Source organism: Megalops cyprinoides, chromosome 12 (assembly GCF_013368585.1).
Source record: "Megalops cyprinoides isolate fMegCyp1 chromosome 12, fMegCyp1.pri, whole genome shotgun sequence".
Lineage (NCBI taxonomy): Eukaryota > Metazoa > Chordata > Actinopteri > Elopiformes > Megalopidae > Megalops > Megalops cyprinoides.
The window spans coordinates 36087595-36107647 of NC_050594.1; the positions used below are offsets into that span (position 1 = coordinate 36087595).

At 43.0% G+C, this 20053-nt stretch overlaps 1 protein-coding gene across 1 annotated transcript in view; it reads left to right on the plus strand.

Annotated features, from left to right (window-relative positions):
* Window positions 1–20053, plus strand: part of kiaa0586 (KIAA0586 ortholog) — a 192103-nt gene that overhangs the window by 86942 nt on the left and 85108 nt on the right. Inside the window, exons 9-12 of the mRNA XM_036542008.1 lie at window positions 1864–2077; window positions 3596–3637; window positions 4462–4590; window positions 6525–6757. Coding sequence (XP_036397901.1) covers window positions 1864–2077; window positions 3596–3637; window positions 4462–4590; window positions 6525–6757 — 618 coding nt within the window. The remainder of the gene's footprint in view (window positions 1–1863; window positions 2078–3595; window positions 3638–4461; window positions 4591–6524; window positions 6758–20053) is intronic.

Below are 20053 nucleotides of genomic sequence, written 5' to 3' on the forward strand. Positions count from 1 at the left end.
GAGAACCACCGTAACAACCATGAAGAGAATCCAGACGTTCATCAACACCTGCCTTAGAAGGATCTTTCGGATCGGCCGGCCAAGGAATACCTGGCACTGCAATCTGGAGGCAGACACTAAGAGAATGGGACTCACCTGGGAGCAGCTGAAGCGACTGGCCCAGGATCGAGATGCCCGGAGAACTCTCGTAGTCGGTGTATGTCTAGGGGCTAGGGGCCACAGGTGAAAGTGAAGTGTGAAGTGAATATGCAATAATCATAATCCTCCCAGCTAAACTAGACTCTGCCTTTACAATATGACAGAAAAGGGTATCCAAAAATTTGGTGTCCTCTACGCTGACAGTATCTTTTCCAACTTCACTGATTTACGCTCCAAGTATAATTTTCACCAGACAGATTTATTTCATTATTTTCAAATTTGTCAGTTTGCTCAAATTCACAGTCCATTGTTCCCTAATCTCCCAATAAATTCCCCAGCAGGTTTTATATCATGTATTTATTCAATAATTATGTCAGTAGATAGATAAGACCAAAACCACTTGGGGAAAAAGAACTTGGAATTGAGCTTTCAAATGTGTGTATGGATTGATGCATTGCAAAGAGTGAATAATAGCACCTCTTCTGCATGACGAGGTCTAATTCAGTTTAAGGTCTAAATAGATAGATACTTTATTCATCCCCTTGGGGAAATTCAGGTGTCCAGTAGCTCACATGAGGTAGATTAGAGACGATACAAGCATTATTGCACAGACAATATAATACAATACAATGCAAGCATTATTTCACAGATCATACAGACATTATTGTACAGAGTCCAGTGGGTGAGGGTGTTGGGTATGGAGGGAGGGAGGGAGAGAGAGAGAGAGAGAGAGAGCCATTGGCTGTTGGCTCTTGGTTATTGGCCATTGGCTGAGGTGTTGTACAGCCTGATGGCAGTAGGGACAAAGGATCCTTTGAGTCTAGGGCTAGGATATCCACATTCTAAGTATAAGATGTCATACAGATGTAGCAGACTTGACACACATGTTCTGGTCATGTCTTATATTGGCAGGGTACTGGTCCACTATATTTGACACACTTTCTAAAGCGCTTGATGCAGGTATAGAACCATGTGCTTAAATTGCCATATTTGGTATTCCAGGTGCAGATGTGAGCTTGACTAGAAAACAACCTGACATCATTGCATTTAAACCTTATTAGCCAGTAGACAAATTCTGTCGCATCAAGTAGTCCTCCTACTGCAGCACAATGGCTCCAGGACGTGATGCTGTACTTACATTTGGAGGAAATATGTAATTAGATGATCGGATTGATTTTACTGTTTGGGAACCCTTATTATCATACTTCTCTAGCTTTCAGTCACTTCCTATAAATAAATGCACTCCAGCATTGTCTGGAAGGCAGTGACCCTCACTATCCTGCACTGTCCATATGTATATTTATAGGTGAATTGTGCTCAGGGTGTTTAGTCAAGACCATGCTGTCCTTGATCGATTTTTTTTAGGCAGTCAGTTCTGGAAGGGGGAGGGATAGGGGTAGGTTCTTGTTTATAAAAAAAACATTGTGTTTTCTGTTTGTATACATCTTGTACAGTACCTGTTCTTGCAATAAAAAAAGTAATTTAAAAAATATAATGTTCGTTACAACCAGCTACCACCAAGTGGAAAACAAATGATGAGAGCTGAATGGGACTGGTGGGATGGCCAAGAGGCCACACAGTGAATGAGGGCATAGGCTTTGAGCATGCTGAGCGCCATGGGGGCTGGAGGTGAAGTTTAGGTACGGGGGGCGGTGATGTGCATGTAGGTCCTCTCCTGAATCACTGACCAGTATGCCTTCCCTCCCTGTCTCCCTCTCACTCCAGCATCAGCCAGCCACAACCAGAGGTCCCTTCCTTTGCTTCCTCTTCAACCAGAGCTCCAAAGCCCAGGTCAGTGATGGAGGACCTCAACGCCCAGGAGGGATCAGCTTGCCCACGGCAGGATGCAACTATGAGGCCCAGCCTGGCTGTGACGAAGGCTACCGACATGCTGCATGACCTTGGCCGGCTCAAAGTAGAGATGCAAGCCCTGCTGCTGGTGAGGGGGCACTGCATCACTCCAGGTCCCTGCTGCAGAAATGCAATGCAGCAGCACCCCCTGCAGACTATCCTACATGTTTGTAAAGTGTTCTCAGCGACAGCTATAGTGGTCTTTATATACTACCTCTGATACAACATCTCCTCTGCATCTCCTGACTATGAGCACTTTCAGTGGGATCTGAGATCACAGGTGAAACCTGCATCTAACCCTCTCAAACCCCTTGTATAAACAGTTAAAGCATTAGTGGTAAGGAGCAGCCGTATGGTATAGTGATAAAGAACAGCATGTGGCATAGCAGTAAGGAGCAGCAGTGTGGTGTAGTGGTATGGTGTTGCGTGGCACAGCATGACAGTGTGTGAAGCAAAGTAATGTAATAAGCCTACAGAAGCTAATCAGACACACCCTTCATTACCCCACTGCTCTGTGTGAGCTCTGCTGCTGTTTTCAGTGCAGATTGAGTGGAGCAAAGAAGCATACTGGATTGAGACCCCTCCAGAGCACCCTCCCCTTCCCCTTGCCCCGCCGTGCAGTAGGCACTGATCACACTGTCTCTGGTCTCCCTAAGTGTCCTTTTCAGCATTGGGCTCGGGGACACGCTAATCTAAATGGGCCATACTCTCAGATGAAATCAAGCTAAAACGTGACCGCGGCATGTTTTTCAATGGCCAGACAGCAATTCCCAGTTGCTTCCTCCCCTCTCCCTGTGTTAATAAACAAGGGTGGCTCCTCGCCTCTCTGAACAGTGCGCCTCCCATTCCCATCTGTTACAGGCAGAGCCCTGTCAGTGGGGCATTGGCTTTCCAAGCACGCCTTGGCTGCTGAAAAATTCCATCAGCCCAGAATAATATCACTTGCAGCAAATGACACATTAGCATATAATTGTGGATGCAAGAATGGGAGCACTCCTGGGCCCCCCCGTCCATACGCCACGGTCGCAGCCACACTGGCTCTGAGGCAGTCACCGACACTCTCTCACCCACTTTCACACATATTTTTACACACGGACATTTTTACACACATTTCAGTGAGGGGGTGATTATTTGAAAATTAAAAGTCTTTTCTTGTGTGTTTGTCACCGATCACCAAATTTTTTTCAGTTGTCACTCGAAAGAGCCTCAAGAATGTGAAACAAGCAGACAAAAATTCAGCAGTCCTTTTAGCGCTGTTCTTGTCAAAAACACATTTGGAAGCTTTGTAGTATCACTGTGTATACCAGTACAAGTGTGTTTCCAAGCGGTTACAGCAGGGTGGGTGATGCCTTTGTGTCTCAAACTCTACTAACTTGTGTCCTGAACGTAGTGGACAAAGGACTGCAGTTTTTACTCCATTTTTATATTTAGACTAAGCTACAATGCTGTTAAATGGTCATGAGAGAAATGTTGACATCATATTTTTCTCAAATAGAATGTCAGCCCAACTTGAGTTCTAGGGGGCCACATAATGCTGTGTATTTAAACTGGTGTTCTGAGAGCCTGTGTGTCCTCGGTCCCAGCTATGTCCTCTGTGTCTCTGCAGGAGGGGAGACAATGGCCAGCCCACCTGGAGACCCAGTCCAAGGTTAGCATGTTGCAGACGGAGACAGCACTCATGCAGGGACGCTCTCCTCAGGAGATCTGAGACCCGAAAATACAGAAAGGGCTTTACTGCAACTCACTCGGTGCTGCAGATGGCCTGCTCATAATTACCACCCTCCCCTCTCTAAATTACTCTCATAATTTGCACTCGCCTTTTATCTCTCCAGGCTGGATGTAGTGATGGCACATGCTGGCTTCACAGCGCTGAAACGACCTGTGTGTTTCACATGTTCATGTACATCATGAGTCACACGTGCTGTTATAGCCACTTTGTATAAAGCGCATATCTCTATTTTAGTGTCACATCTACACCTCTGATTCCTCACATTCTGCTGTGCTTTTGCTTGTCTGCATGTCCAGCTTATTCAGAGTAGGACCATGTCTCTTTCACCTGAGCTGCCTCTTACCACATGGATCATAGAAATGTCTGAATTTATTGAAGCCGCATCATCATTTTTATTAGATTTGGAATCTCTAATACTATTAATGGAAGATAAAGTAATTAAATACAATAATTTATGATAAATATGTTGATCAGTCCTAGGAATGTGTCATTTTATTTTAGGAAATATAATAGGTTTCTGTTTTATAGTACTGGGTCGAACACGGTCTAGACTGACTAAAAGTGATGACAGTATGGGTAGTATTGTAGCCAAGACAAGTTTAAAATGACCTACAAAGATGTTTTGCATTTGGACTATTGTGCAGTTGAAGAGCAAACCAATAGCTGACTTGCTCTGTTTAGGGTTATGGTAAGAGAGATGAGCTTTTGACCAGTCCAGACATGGCTACTGTCTCCCATGGCAGGCAGCCCCAGCTCTCTCTGGACGTGTCCAGCCTTCTGATGGATTTCCTGTCGAGGGCAGAGAGCCAGCTAAGAGCAGCAGCAGCAGCCCAGTCATCAGTGCCCCGCCCCCTCCTCCTTGCATCTCCATGGTGAGTTCCCATGGCAACCTGCACCTCCGCAGTGCCGGTTTTCGCGAGGCCCTCCTCCTGCAGTGTGTACAGGCTGTCTGCAGCATACACACTCCCACCTTTATCAGAGAGAGAAAGCCAGTGATGCTCGCAATTACTTTATGCAGATAAACTGAAGACCTTATCTCTTTTAATGGATGAGGGAGGAGGAGGAGGTGTAAAAAAGCAACATGATAGCTAAGTGTAGACCTACCTGTTTTTCTCAGGAAACTGGCTTTTCCAAACCATAGGGAGGACATTGAATTCGTCCGTTTTGATTTGTTGGCACAGTTTCAGTAAAATGATCATTTTAAGGATGCTGGGAAATAGACTGCCATTCTGACGATTCTTTGAACATTTGACACCTTGTGTTGGTAAACGGGAACCCTTTCCAGAAGCCTGTTTAGGTGATGTGCCTCACTGGCGGGGACCACAATAATCAGCAGCTATTTGGGTCAGACTACCCCAGAGTCCTCCTCAGATAAGGACATGAGTTTAAAGAGACTTCTGGTGATTCCTGGCTTCACTGCCCCACCCACCGCAGAAGGCACTCTCCATCAGCACACTTCATAAGTCTGAAGTGCATCCATAACACAGCACAGCAGCGGGCAGGCAGGCTTGAGCCAGAACAAGCTGCCTCGCTCCACAGTCACAAAGATGCTCTCTGTACACAACTGCTTCTCTTCAATTATAATGCATAACAGAAGCTCTTATGGATTTGACTTTCCACACAAGATATTTCCTTACAGCATATTATAACAATATAATGCATTCCTACCAAAAGAATTTTTTTTGTTGCTGATAGATTTGTATTCAGGGAGGGGGGGGTGCAGCCAACGTTTCCCAGCTGCAAAGAGCAGGGAAGGGAAGGCCTGGTGATTGAGGAGAGCAGAGGGAATAGGAGGGGAGCTATATTGAGATAGATTACCGCCAAGATGGGAGGACCCTGCACTGTCTTTCTCATCAGTGCCTGCAGGCTAAATTGGACTGGAAAGGGACAAGATGGATAGCGCACTTGTGCTCACTGGCCTGTAGCAACAACCGAAGCAGGAATCTAATATGTTAATCATATTATTTAGTCTTCAGACGATCACACCCTTCAGAGATGCAAACAGTCCCGGACATTTATTTTTTGTTAACCTTTCACTCCTTTAGCAGATTATATCTTTTATTACAATTTATTGAATTATATTTCAGGCATTAGTGCAGGGAGGTGTTTACTTATCCTACATGGATTGAGTGATGGAGGCATAATGTGAGTTCTCCTTGTAAAGAGCATGGTTCCTGGATGTCAAACAGCATGTAGCAGTGAAGGAAAACTCGTGGTAAAGGAGCCACCCTAACCAGGAACTGAAATCCACAAGTCAGGACATGAAGGCCACACTACCTCATTCCTTAATGGAAATTAAACTCACTTTTAAATTTAAAGTACTTTGTAGAATTTCTGGATTTTTTTTTTTGCTTGTTTAAAACATCACCAGGGAGGCCTGCGACTGTGCATGTTTTACCCCTTGTTCAAGGTGATTTTGGGAAGATCCATGTCTAATCAGAAGAGGTTAAAGTACCCAGCCAAGTTGTGTAACAGCTGCACACACGAGCACTAGTGTGCATTTCAATACCAAGCAGAAGCAGGTTTCCCTGTTCTCTCCAAAAGGCTACTGTTCTCTGAGACCCAGGCCTTTGTTTAGCCCCAGTCTCAATCCCATGCTTCTGGCTACCCATGTTATTCTGAGGACTTTTGTTTCTTTAGTGCCCCCCGTCTCCCCCTCATTGTGGGATCTTTTTTGTCATTGTGTACATCTATTACTGCTATGTAGAGCAGCAGAAATAAACTCACTCCCTTGAGTTTACGTCTTGCTCACCAGTTGACAGACAGTGACCTGATGGATGCTCTCTCCACGCCTCCTCTGTTCCAGTCTGAAAAGTGTGGTACTAGTGTCCAGCTCAGGCCACTCCCCCTTCCCGCAATGACCCAGCCAACCTCACTGCAGAAAAGCCAGGCCCCGTCGTCCCTGTTTGAGGATGCTGGGAATGTCCTCCGACAAGTCCGGCGCCACAAGAGGGTCCTGGAGGAGAATTTGGAGGCAATCCTGAGAGCAAAGGATGGGGAGACCCTGCACTCCCAGCTGGAGGCGCTGTCCTGCAACAGGTATACTTCAAATGCCAGGCCCCTCTGACCCTGCAGCAGGGACACCCCAGGGCCAGGCCCCTCAAACCCTGCAGCAGGGACACCCCAGGGCCCAGCAGACGGAGCCAATGATAAATACATCCAAAGACATGCTAGGTGCAAGAAAATTCAAGTCATGTATCAGATGAAACATTGCAGAAGCAGATCTGTAACAAAAGAGCAGGGGAAAATAGACTTGGCTATGAGGTCACTGTAACATCACTCCACTTGATTGACTGAGTCCAGTCAGTAGCCATATCATGGTATACTTTAACTCTCTGTGAGAAAGAAGGAGTCAGCTAACAGAAAGCCGTTATGCAGTGGAACTGCTCAAACCTGAAGGGCTGAGGGAACCATCTGCACATGCTCCACTCCATGAGTTCACATCCCTGCCCACCCAACTGCTCAAACTACTGCCTGCCTGTACTGCAACTCCTGCAGAGAGAGAGTCTACAGATCCACCTCCACTGAGGAGAACTAGCCATTAAATCCCTCCTCTTTCCTCAGGCCTCTCACTTTATCCCTAGAGTGTAGGGAGTGGGAGAGGACAGTCTGATCACTGTAGCTATATGCTAACACATTAAATCTGCAGCTCCACAATAGCCATTCTGTGCTGTCCTGTCATAGGTTAGGGCCAGGGTGTCCTGTATGGATAGCCCTATAAAAAGCTAAGGCTTTATGTAAGATAGGCTTGGGATTGTCAAGAAGGGAGCTTTCGATGTTGAGATCTCTTGAAAGCAAAGCACGTAAGCATCCATTTGTGTGTGAACATTGAAAGTGTTTGGGGAGGTTTGCCTTTATAGCGAAAAGCAGTGTTTTAAAGTTATTCACAGATGACTTGAAGTGCCTGCGAAAGTATATTGTCAAAAAACTTGCTGTTTTTGACAGTGGTAGGTTACCTTGAATCCTACATGTCAGATGGTCTACTAAACTTAAGTTGCATGGTTTACGGAACCATCTGTTGTTTTGCTGGTGTCCCTGGGGCTGTGGTGACTTGTGTTTCAGTTTGGCTTCATGTGATATTTTTTGCTTTCTCTTCCAGTCATCGTTACAAATCATTTGATTGACCATTTGGTTTCCTCCGAAGCTAGGTCTCCGGTCTCAAGTCTCAGGGGCTTGAAAGGTCAGGCTGCCCGCAGGTCCCGTGTCCTCTCAGAGGGACAAACGTTACAAGCGGGAGACATGATTAGTGCTGGTGTTTAAGCACCTGCTCAGCCCCTCTGAGATGAGCAAGCAACTTGGAATCCAGGAGAGCTCTCGTCAGGGTGGGGTGCTAGAAATACATTTATGTGTGGCAAAACTGTTTGAGGGACCATTAGGTCATGTGTGCCGTGTAATTTACATCTGTGCTCTCTGGGGATTCTATGAAAAGTGATATGATATTGGGGGAGTTCATTAAACCTGAAGACCCCAATGTGTAAAGCTCTTATATCTGTTCACAGCAGTATATTCACTATTTATAATTAAGACTCACTTTATCCCAGGAATTTTTGGCTGTTCCAAACCCTTCCTTCTCCTTTCTGTGTCTGGAATGAGAGATGGATGTGACATGGATGACCCTCACTGTAAGAGCTGTACCAACCCTTAGAGAACCCTCAAATGCCCTTCAGAGCTTATAGCGTCTGAATATCTCTTGGTGTGTGTGTGTCTGTGTGGATGTGTGCGTGTCTGTGTGGATGTGTGCATGTCTGTGTGTGTGTGTGTGTGTGTGTGTCAGCGTGTCTGTGTGGATATGTTTTTGTGCGTATGTGAGTGTGTGTCTGTGTGTGTCTGCATGAGTGTGTGTTTGTGTGTCTGTCTGTGTGTCCACTTGAGTGTGTGCATATGTCAGTGCCTGCATGCGTGTGTCTCTGTGTGTCCACATGAATGTGTGTGTCTGTCCGTGTGAGTGTTTGCATACATGAGCGCATGTGAGTCTGTGCATATTTGCCTTGAGGATGAGGTGTGAATTGACTTTAACCAATGGGGGACAGGGCCTGCTAAACTCAGCAGTCAGAGGACAGAGTGTTTTTGTGGGAAATCAATATTGTGCAAGGTCTGCTCTCCCCATCACAGTGATGGTAATCTCCCAGTGAGCTTGCTGAGCCCTTCACTCACAGCGCCCAGCTGAGGACGTGAGAAAATGAAGGGAACAACTAATGAGTGAGATTAGTGGAGAGGCTGGCAGCTCTCCCTGGCATGGGCCCAGCATGTTGTTTGCCTTTAACAAAAAAAGAGATACACCATTTAGGGCATTAAAGCAGCTCTGATTGCGGCAGCTCTCTGGAGAGGACGAACCCAAAGGCCTCCTCTCCTCAGGCTGTTTTCTGTAGTTTTATTACCTTAGTGGGAATTAAATTGCTGTAAAACTCCCAGCTCACATGTTTATGGGATAATCTGTGTCATTTTTGTGTGTCATTTCTTTGTCTCTCATGGATTGTTTCAACCCTTCCTGACACGTTAACCTCCCATAGTTGTAAGGGCATGTCGAGAGTCAAGGCCTCTGTACACCTCAAAAGGTCTAAGTCATCAAACTCGACCTTATTTTCATCTATCTTCTGCAGGGCTGCATTTAGCATGGGGAATAGTTTGACCGTATCACATGAGTGCTTTGCCAAAGGAGGTCAGTGCTCATTGGCAGTAAGTAGAGGCTTTTCAGATTATCAGTCAGTGTGTGCATTGAGGTACTCCTCTGTATACTAGAGCATAACAGCAGAATGATCAGAGCAGTCAATCCATCAAGCAACTGGCCAGAAGGCAAAGATGCATTCCTCTCTGCAATGACTCAGATTTGGCATCATGTGCAAAAGACTAGGTGATGAGGGTTTTAGCATTTTCCTTCCACTTTGGATTGGCAGTATTGCTTATATGCAGAGAGGGGGGGGAGAGAAGGAGAGAATGTCTACTCCTTGCAGAAGCTCTTTTCTGCAGTTTTGGACAGCATGGCACTCTATCACATTTCTCTTATGTCAGTGGCAGGAGTGTGACCCCTCTCTGAGAGCACAGGGCAAAGACAGGTATGAACTGTGAGCATCATATGGTGCATTCTACACAGTAAGAATAGGACACAGAGCCAGAAAAATCAAGCTCACAATTTCCCTGGGCCAGCCCTTTTTGTGTGGACTAACTGGTAGGGGATTGATGACCCACTCCACAGTGTGGTGAAGCAGGATTCAGCTTTTCTTTTGTCACTGTGCCTCCTGTTTACCTCCCTCCGTCTCTTCCAGAGACGTGTTTGAGGCAGCCAGCCTGGGCAGCCCTGCCCGTTGTGTTCCATACAGTGGGTCTCCTTTTTCTAGCTGAGTGGGAATCTTAAGGACGAAATTGCCCTGTGTCCCTGTTCTGTCCCTCTGTTATGTCACTGCGTATCAGACTGACAGTGCTGCTCGCCGTCATACTATTTCTCTTTCGAACTGGTGAGAGGGTGGATGCAATACATTTCTGTTAAATGCTGATGTCCACACAGAAAGAAAAAGATGAAGCCTGCAGTTTAATGTCATGTCTGATTGCAGGCATTGACAGCTGACCTCTGAGCAGACTCCAGGCGATGGAAGGCTTAACCAAATGAAATAATCACTCTTATTGACAGCTATCAGAGGGAGACCTTACCTGACTACAGCCAGCTCTCAGCTGAACCCAATAAATGCAATGTGAAATGTCAGCTAGCAGGTGCCATTTTCAGCTGGAGTTTGATGGCTCAAACTTGTTCACTGATTGGCAAAAGTGTTCTGTTGCCAATCAATGCATGAAACACTGTGATTAGATTAGCCAGCATATCTCACATCCACCCACCTCTCTGTTGTGTATCCCTCGTGTGCATGTTAAAAGAGACACCGCTCCATTGGCCAATATACAGTTCCTAGCCTTGTGACCAAACAGACAAAAAGTCCTTTTTCAGTTCCAAGTCTTTTACATTAGAAGAAGAGTACAGTGTCAGTTGCTTTTGGACTGGTAGCTTTGAAGTTGAATTGTGGCGTCTTCAACTCAACCAAGCTACTACCAAGAACAAGCAAGTAAGCTAATTAGCAAGCATGACCATAGCTTGCTGCCTCCTCAAGAGAGAGGTGGCAGGGAATTATTTAGTGTATTGGCCTGCACTAAGAGGAGAAACAGGTGTGCATATTGATGAGATTATTATGAGATTTCCCTGTCAGTGTTATTTCACTGATAATATCTGAGAAATAACTTAAATACACAGCATTATTAATATTATAGGCGAGTACCAATTTTTATCTACAGAACAACACTAGGCACTTAGTCGATTAGATGCTCCTGTCTGCTAAATTGGGATATTCAGGGCTAACCTGTTATCACATCAAATATATCTGTACTATTAGCTTCAGGGACAAATTCACCTGAGATGTGCTATAAGTCATTTAAGTCTTTGAAGCTGGTGAACAGACCCTTGAGTAGTCTTCTGTTGGATGTACCAAAGATGTGTCAGGTGTCCCTGAGAAGTCTTGCATGCAGTGAGTGGAAAACACTTTTGCAGCACATCCAACCCAAGAGTTTCCCAATGATTAGACTGGTTTCATTATTGGGGGCCATGGCAGGATCAGTCACATCAGCCACATCAGAAAAATCAGCCACACCTTCTTGTAGATGGTAGACATGAGAGTTGGGTTCTTGTCCTCTGTGTGGGAATGAGGTGTCTAGACAGAAAACTGTCGGAGGTCTTTGAGCACTCAGTAGTAAGAGATTTGACACTGTGCATCTTTGTGAGAAACGTTCTCTCCCTGTGTTGTTTCAGTGAGGTGCTTATGAAAATGTATTAGCAGTGAAAGTCTCATTTGTTTCCTTTGACTCTTCTGTTTTCTATGGATATGCATGTATTCATAAAGGCCAGTCATTCTGAGCTGAGGGGCCTGTCTGCTCTTTATTGTTCATAGTGACAATTACTAAGTCTCTTTTGAGGTGTTCGCACACTTATTAGACTCACAAATATTATTTGTGCTTCTGCCTAGCTCTACATGAGGTGGGTTGAAGTTTTAGGTACAGTTCCCTACAGTTCCCAGTTCAGCCATGTTTACAGAACTTGCCATTTGTTTAAACTGTATGTAGTCTGGCACTATAACATATAAATAGTCCAATCTCCTCCTGAAAATTGATTATGTCCAACCAGAGGGAGACATCATTTGCTGTGTGGAGGGGGGAGATCATTCATATTCATTCACACTCTGGTCTTTTCTTTGCGGTTAGGTAGCTAACTAGGTGTGATTGAATGACAATGGCAAATAGGGTTGGATATCGTTTGAATTTTATTGATTCATATTCTGATTCTGCTTATCGATCCTGATTCTTATCGATTCCCTGTTTCAGTTCCAAAATGGTAAAAAAAAAAAGAGGTCAAATATTTAGATAACAAAAATATCTTTATTCTTTTAAGACTAACTGAACATTCACAAAGTAAATAGTATTTACTATTTACTATTATTTACTAAGTACATACAATAAAAACGTATGATCCACAGACATGTGCATTAAAAAATCTTAAATAATAGATAAAGATCAATCTAGAGCAGTTAATTAAACTAACTGCTAGTTGTTTTGGAGAGACTATTTTGGTGTTCTGGTGACAAACACATGCATCATTATTTGTCCTATATTTTACTAGTCAAGTACATCACACACTATTCCTACTATCAACAAATGAACACCTCGTCCAGAGGTAATTTTAATCGTCAAAACAAGCAAATGTAAAAGGGATTATACTTACGATTGGGTATCGTTTGAATTTTATCGATTCTGATTCTGCTTATTCATGCTTATCACAACACTGTGCAGTCTTTCAGATCGACGCCGTGCTACCTTAAACGTTTGGTCAGATTTGATGTGCAACCTGACTTGCAGCTAATTAGCTTCCCACGTGCATTGCACTTGCCTTGTCGTTGTTTTCTTTTCTAAAGTGAAGCCACACTTTTGACCATTTACCACGGTCCAACTTTCACACTGTTGTGACGTTAGCCATGCACGCTAGTTTGTATTTAACCCCTTCGCACGTAACTTATTTTTATGCTATGTAGCGCGTGTGCTACGTTACATGGTTTGTTATGTGTTCATCAGCGTTATTAAGCTTGTCATAGTTTTCAGTTAGCATTTGCTATATTTTTAATGTTAAATCACTGTTTCCTCAAAGCTAAAATTAGCTAGATTTTTTCCAATCTAGTGTTCTAATCGCACTGGTTTTAGCGTATGTACTAAGCAGCTAATCACACCGTAGGCGCAAAAGGGCTAAACAAATGGACACGCTGTTGCATTGATGCGTGACGTAGTCACATAGACAAGTCCTTGCAGATATGTAGCCTTTGTTTACAATAATAAAGGGTTATCGCATTTAGGAACCGATAAGTAGAACCGAAATTCAATTTTTTTTACGGGTACCCAGTACTTGGCATTTTGGATTCGGTTCTAATTTGGAGTTTCAGTTGCCAACCCTAATGGCAAAGCACAGGAAAAAAGAGGTATGGATCATCTAACATTACTTACTCATTTAATGTGTATGGATTGACACAATTAAAACATTGACTCTTCAAATAAACAAGGTAGATGCATGGCACCATTATACTGGCTTATTTCCAGTGTTTGGTCCTAGATGGGCTTCAAATAAAAGAGAAAATGATAAGATAAAAGAAAAAAATACAAGGAAAACATTAAAAGGTTAACATTTGATTGCATGCTTGCTGTACTTCGAGCTAGGTTTTTACCTCCCATTTAGTTTTATTACAATCTTGAAGTCTTTCAAAATGATCTGGGCGTGAGTTCCAGAAATGAACTCTGTCAGTGGAAAAAGCTCATAGAACAGGAGTGGTCTTATGCATTTGAACTCTACTGTTACCATACTTGTAGACTGCAACAAAGGCACAATGTTACAGAGTGATTACAGACCAAATGATATAGCAGTATTGTAAATCTGTGTAGTTGGATCTTGGATAAGCTAGTTTATCGACTAGCCATTGTGCTCTGCAGCTGCAGTTGTCAGCTGGTTGTTTACATTCAGACCCTCAACATATAGTTGAACATGGCAAATGTAGCCAAGGCATGAAAGTAGAGAACAGAGCTCTTTAGCCAGGACAGAGGGCACAAAGACTGGAATGTCACCCAGGATTAATAGTTACTGTCGTCACTGGAGTCCTCCAGGTTTCCTCCTGCATGGGTATTAGCCAGAAGCTTGGAGCAAAGTCAACTCATGCACACTTACAAAAGAATGCACTTTTTCACTTTTCTTCTTGTGATACTTGACAGAGGTTAAGTACCCTAAAGATCAATTTTAAACGTAGACACTTAGAACATTGTGATGCATCTAAACTGACTGATAACAGCAGTTAATCCCAGCCTAGTGCCCAGTGCATGTCCTTCACATCTAACAGGCAGATTTGTGAAAACGGGAGAGTATTGTGAGCATTTCACAGGAAGCGCCTCACACCTGTAGCATGTGACAGCACTAATTGCTTTGAGGGATGGCTTTGTTGCTATGACCTCACGTGGCAGGTGTTCACCTGATGCAGCTGTCAGTCAGAATCAGGTGAACATGGTTTGACTCTGGGAACAAAACTGGAACGCCAAAGTGAATTTTCACTGTTGGGTCCAACACTTACACTGTTTTGAGTTCAGCTCACGCGTTTGTTCTACATCATTGAGTCCAGCTATTTTACCTGCTCTTTTATTCCAATTTTGAGGCTACAGATTGAGAGTACAGATGTACAGTATATATAGTATGTGAATTTTTGATTTTATGAGTCATTTGCCAGTACTGTCCATCACTTTGTTGGCTGTAGAATAAATGCACTCCAAATTTCCCTAAAAAGAAAATGAGCCTTCCGGCTGTAGTGTCATTCTGGTTTAGAAGTCTGTTCTCCACAAATATAGTCAATATGAAGAGGACAGCACCTAATGAATGTTAATGTGCCTAATGTCTCCCTGGCAGCTGTCCAGATTTGTCTTCTCAGCCAGGGCCCTAATTAATACATATCTGTCATTCATATTGTGTATTTTTACAGGGTTTGATAACACACATCCAAATGATGCATACATTCATTATTTTTAAAATGCAGACATTTTACAGACATTCAGAATATCCAAGGCATTTAATTGTGCTTCCTGTCCCCTGCCTCCACTGTTGTGTTGACATGCTGTTCTGCAGTTATGTGCTTTCTGGCCCTATAACATGGCTCGTTTGCATAGCACTTGCCTGTCTGCTTTGCTTCTTGTTTCTGTATCTTGTTGCTGTGACACTGTTGTCCTGTATTCCTTCCATGTGATTGTAGACCCTGTGTTTCTGCTTCTAACATCTGTCTGCTTTATTTGGTCAGTTTCTCCTTGGATTGCCTGTAAAGCTCACTGAGCAGCCTCTGTACATGAAAAGTACCGTATGAATGGAATGTGTTATTTATGGTTATTGCTTTGGTTCTCCTGAACGCAGGAGTCAGTGATGGTTTTTCCATTTGGTCTGCTTTTCTCTCCACGTTGGGAAGGGGTGAGCTGAATGCGTGAGGACAGAGGTGCAGGGGTGAAAGAAAGGTCTTTTACTGTACTGTAAATTCACTGCAGACACTGGACCACTTGAAGGAACGGCATTGACACATCCTGAACAGGCTAAGAAATGTGCACACAAAAAGTAGGAAGAAGGCATATTGCCAAACTGATAATGAAACCTGCTGGGGCATTTGACAGTATACTTTAGACAGTAAATTTACAGTAGCCTTATTGCTACTGCTTTGCTGTTGTACCATTCATGGTGGTAAGAGAATCCCCCCCGCACCTTCCCCGCCACCCGAGAAAATCCCCGCCGCACCATCACCACAGGCCCTCCCTCCACTCTCGTTGTCAGCTCGTACATGGTGCGGCAACTCAACCTCCCAACGGCCGAGACCTTCTACTATCCAGGAGCACTTGTTTCACACATCAACTCATCCATCCCAGGATTACCCGACTGCATCTACAATCATCGCCCATAATGGATCCAATAATATTAAACTCCAGCCGACTGAAAAACTGGAGGCAGATTTCAAAACCCTTATAAACACACTACTTGACTCCGGGAAACAATGTATCGTCTCTGGTCCCATTTCCTCAGTCTGTTTTGGAGACATGAACTTCATCTGCATTCGCCAGTTTTATTTAGTGCACTACAATAGCTAAAGGGCTATTGTAGTGCACTAAATATACCATTTGCGGGTAACTTCGCCAGCTTCTGGAAAAGACGCGACTTGTTTGCACAGGATGGACGGCATTTAAATCGGGCCGGAACAAGATTATCAGCCAATAATATTGAACTTGCGCTTCAATCACACAAGGCTGTGAACAATTGACATATGGTGAGTCTGATGCCAATCAGCTGTGAATGGCATTTAGTACCTTGCTCTTGGCTCGGGCGAACACTGTTTCTGCTTCCTCTAAGCACATATTCCCTACTAACACTGTCATACCTGTACCTCTCTGCACCGATGCCTTGCCTTTATCTCTCATTCCATCTATTACTACAATGCATAGAAAACGTAGACCTAGGCTTAATGCTGGTTGCAATCTCAGTAACTCAACTAACATCTTAGTAAAACCCTTGATCCGTACGAAGTTGGACTTGAATAACAACATGGCACTTTTGAATGCAAGATCACTCACAAAGAGTGTTTTAATCAATGATTTTATCTCTGAAAGGAATCTGCATTTTGTGTTTCTTGTGGAAACCTGGCTCAAGAACAATGCCACTGCAACTCTTGTTGAAACTTGTCTTCCTAACTATAAGTCCTTTCAATCAGTAAGGCAGGACAAAAGAGGGGGTGGTATAGCTGTTATTTTCTCAGTTCAGTTGTACTGAGATAGATTTAGGTAAATTTTCATCTTTTGAATATCTGGCCATTGTGCTCAAAGCTGAATCAGATATGATTATTCTAACACAATACAGACCACCTAAGCAATCCTTAGTATTTCTTCCTGAATTCTCTGAGCTTATGTCCATCTCTCTTACTTAGTTATGACCAAATAATCCTCATTGGAGATATGAATATTCACATTAATAACAGTTCTGACTCGAAGGCTATGGAATTTATGAGTCTCTTAGATAGCCTAGGATTGACACAACATACTACTGAAGCTACACATCGACAGGGTAATATCCTTGACCTGGTAGTATCACATGGGATAAGCATCAATAATGTTTTAGTGTCTGACATTGCTGTCTCTCATTATTACTGTGTGCTCTTTGATGCTCTGTTAAATATCTCTCATAACAAAAGAGAACTCAAAATTCAAAAATGATACCGCAGAACGAAATTTTTATGAACTTACAAACTCTTTTGATCTATGTAATGCACACTGTTCGTTAAACGAAATGGTTGATGCCTTAAATAGCAACTTAAGAAACGCATTGGACAGCGTTGCGCCAGTTAAGATGAAAAAGAGATCACGTAATAAAATATCACCATGGATAACACTGTCCGTGAGCTTAAGAGGCTGTGTAGAACAGCTGAATGGGCATGGAGAAAAACGAAACATAACATCTCTTGAGACTGGTATATTCCCTAATGCATTTAAAACTGCTGTTGTGAAACCGTTATTGGAGAAACCTAATCTAGACTACAGTGTGCTAAGTAATTACAGGCCTATATCCAACTTACCCTTCATGAGCAAGATACTTGAAAAAGTAGTTTTTAATCAGCTAAGCCACTTTTTAAATAACAACAATATTTTAGAGAAGTTCCAGTCAGGTTTTAGATCTAATCACAGTACAGAGACTGCTCTAACAAAAATAGTGAATGATCTTAGACTCAGTGCTGCTGCAAACAAGGTCTCTGTCCTTATTCTCTTAGACTTGAGCGCTGCATTTGACACGATTGACCACAGCATTCTAATCAATTGTGTAGAAAACTGGGCTGGTCTTTCTGAATGTGCTCTTAACTGGTTCCGAACATACATTACAGGGAGACAATTCTATGTTAGTCTTGGAGATCATGTATCAAAGAAATATGACATATCTTGGTGTTGCAGAAGGTCAAGTCAATTGAGAGTCTACAGCTAATTCAGAACTCTGCTGCTAGACTTTTAATGAAAACAAGGAAGAGAGAGCATATTACTCCTGTTTTAGCTACACTGCACTGGCTCCCTGTATATTTTAGAATTGATTTTAAAGTTCTTCTACTTGTATACAAAGCTCTTAGCTCGTTTAGCACCCTCTTACATCACCGATTCTTTGTCGTTTTTTGTTCCTTCACGAGCCCTTAGGTCCTCTACAGCAGGTCTTTTATGCATTCCAAAAGTCCCTAAAAATAAAATTGGGGAAGCTGCCTTTATCCACTACGCACCTAAACTGTGGAATACCCTACCAAAAAGGCTCAGTGGACATTTTTAAACAGCAACTAAAAACATACCTTTTCAGTCTAGCATATTATTAGCATTTTTTTCTTTTTGTTTTATTGTTTTTTTATTCATTTTATCCATTCCTTTAATTACTTTTCCTTAATTTGCTTTATTCTTTAATTTAGATGATCTTCCCTGTTCTATGCCCTTTGGATTGTGTGGTCTCTTTTTTTAATTCATTTTATCCATTCTTTTAATTATTTTGCCTTAAACTGTTTTATTCTTTAACTGTTTTATGCCCCTTGGATTATGTGGTTTATCTTATCTTACACGGTCAAAAAAAAATCTCCTGTCAGACAGGATGAACCCATGGTGTAAGTCAACATGGTACAGTTTTTGTTTCCTTTACGTGCATAGTGGCTGTTCAGTGATATACATGCTTGAATGAAGGCACACAAAGAGGCATTTTAAAAAATTAGATACAGTATTTGGAGGTGTAATGTTTATTCTGTATTCAGCGGTAAGAATTTCATCGTTTTGAGATGATTACTAAAGGTTATTTTTCTGTCTCTATCTTTCTTATATTTCTCTAATATCTTATGTATATTCACATGTATGAGCTATAATGTGAAAGTAGTTAAGTTCATGCTGAAACACACTATTCTTGCCAACGTTCTTCTGCGAAATCTAAGATTTCACCCATTACAGCTGGTTAGTAATCCCACGCATGTTCTTGAGGGTCATTATTACCTGAAGTCTTTCAGTAAATTTGTCCTTGCGTCTTTTGAGGAATTAGCCTACATTATGATGGGTAGTGTGCAGCTCAAACTCCGTTTACCTGCTGTGTTCAGTAGAGGCCCAAGGGTGGCTCAGATGTTGGCATTGATGATAGCGGTTTCTCTCTTTTCTCTCTTTTACTCTGGTAATCCCATATGTGTTTTCCTGTATTTGCCAAAGTTCTGCTTGGTGAAAGATTGATCTCCCTACTTGGTTTTCTCCCTCGGAGTACACTCTGAAGCGCAGTTTTCCTTATGGGGGAAAAACTCCACATGAAGAGCTCTGGGTTTTTCACTTGCAGAGTAGCACAGAGAACTGTAGGCTGTACACATTCACTGAACATCTCCTCAGAGTTTTTGATTCATCCTCTGCCTGTTTCAGCAGAGTAGTTCCCCTGATGGGAGTGAGTGCTTATTCTAAGGCTTGGGGCCCATCCAGACACCTTAAGGTTCACTGGCAGCGACCGATAAACAACAGCCTGAGGAACCATTGTGGGAAAGGCACATTTGCCAAAACAGCACAACCCTTTTGGCTCACTGTCAGAATAGGGAAAGGCAGGGCTGCTTACGGATGTTTCTCCAGAGATAACGGAAACATTTTTGGACATCTTTTAACTTGGAGGATGGAGATGGAAAGTTTGGAGGAAACGGTAAGACCAGGAATAGCAAAACAAGCAAGAGTGTCACTACCAGTACCACATAGCTTTCAATGGGTGTGCAGCATGGTATCACTTTATAATAAAAGTCAATAATAACCCCCACACTGAGTCTTTTGTGAACCTTTAATAAAACTTTAAATAATACATAATTTATGAGGTGCTCATATTTTGCCATGATATTTAGTGCTGGAGAGTACATGCAGCCACCTCCTTAGCCTGCACATAACATAGGTCTGTCCTTTTCTCCAGGCTCCAGAAAGGGTTGTTGTTTGAAGCTGAAGTGTAGTATCCTGTGGACCTGGCCACGTTTGGGCCTCTAAAGACCTCTCAGAGCCTCTCAGTTAAGCAGCAAGCAGTAGCCTACATGGTAGGCATGTAGTAAACAAAGGACTGAGCATCTTTCAACATGTAGTAATGCTCAAACATTGCCGCCAGAGGATCATCGAAGGCAGGGACATCAGGGTTCCATAGGGGCTTTCTGGGATCGCATTTATGGCACCACCTCCTTTTAATATATTAATGCTATAATAGGGAACACTGAGAGCTAACTGGATCAACAGCACGCTCCAATT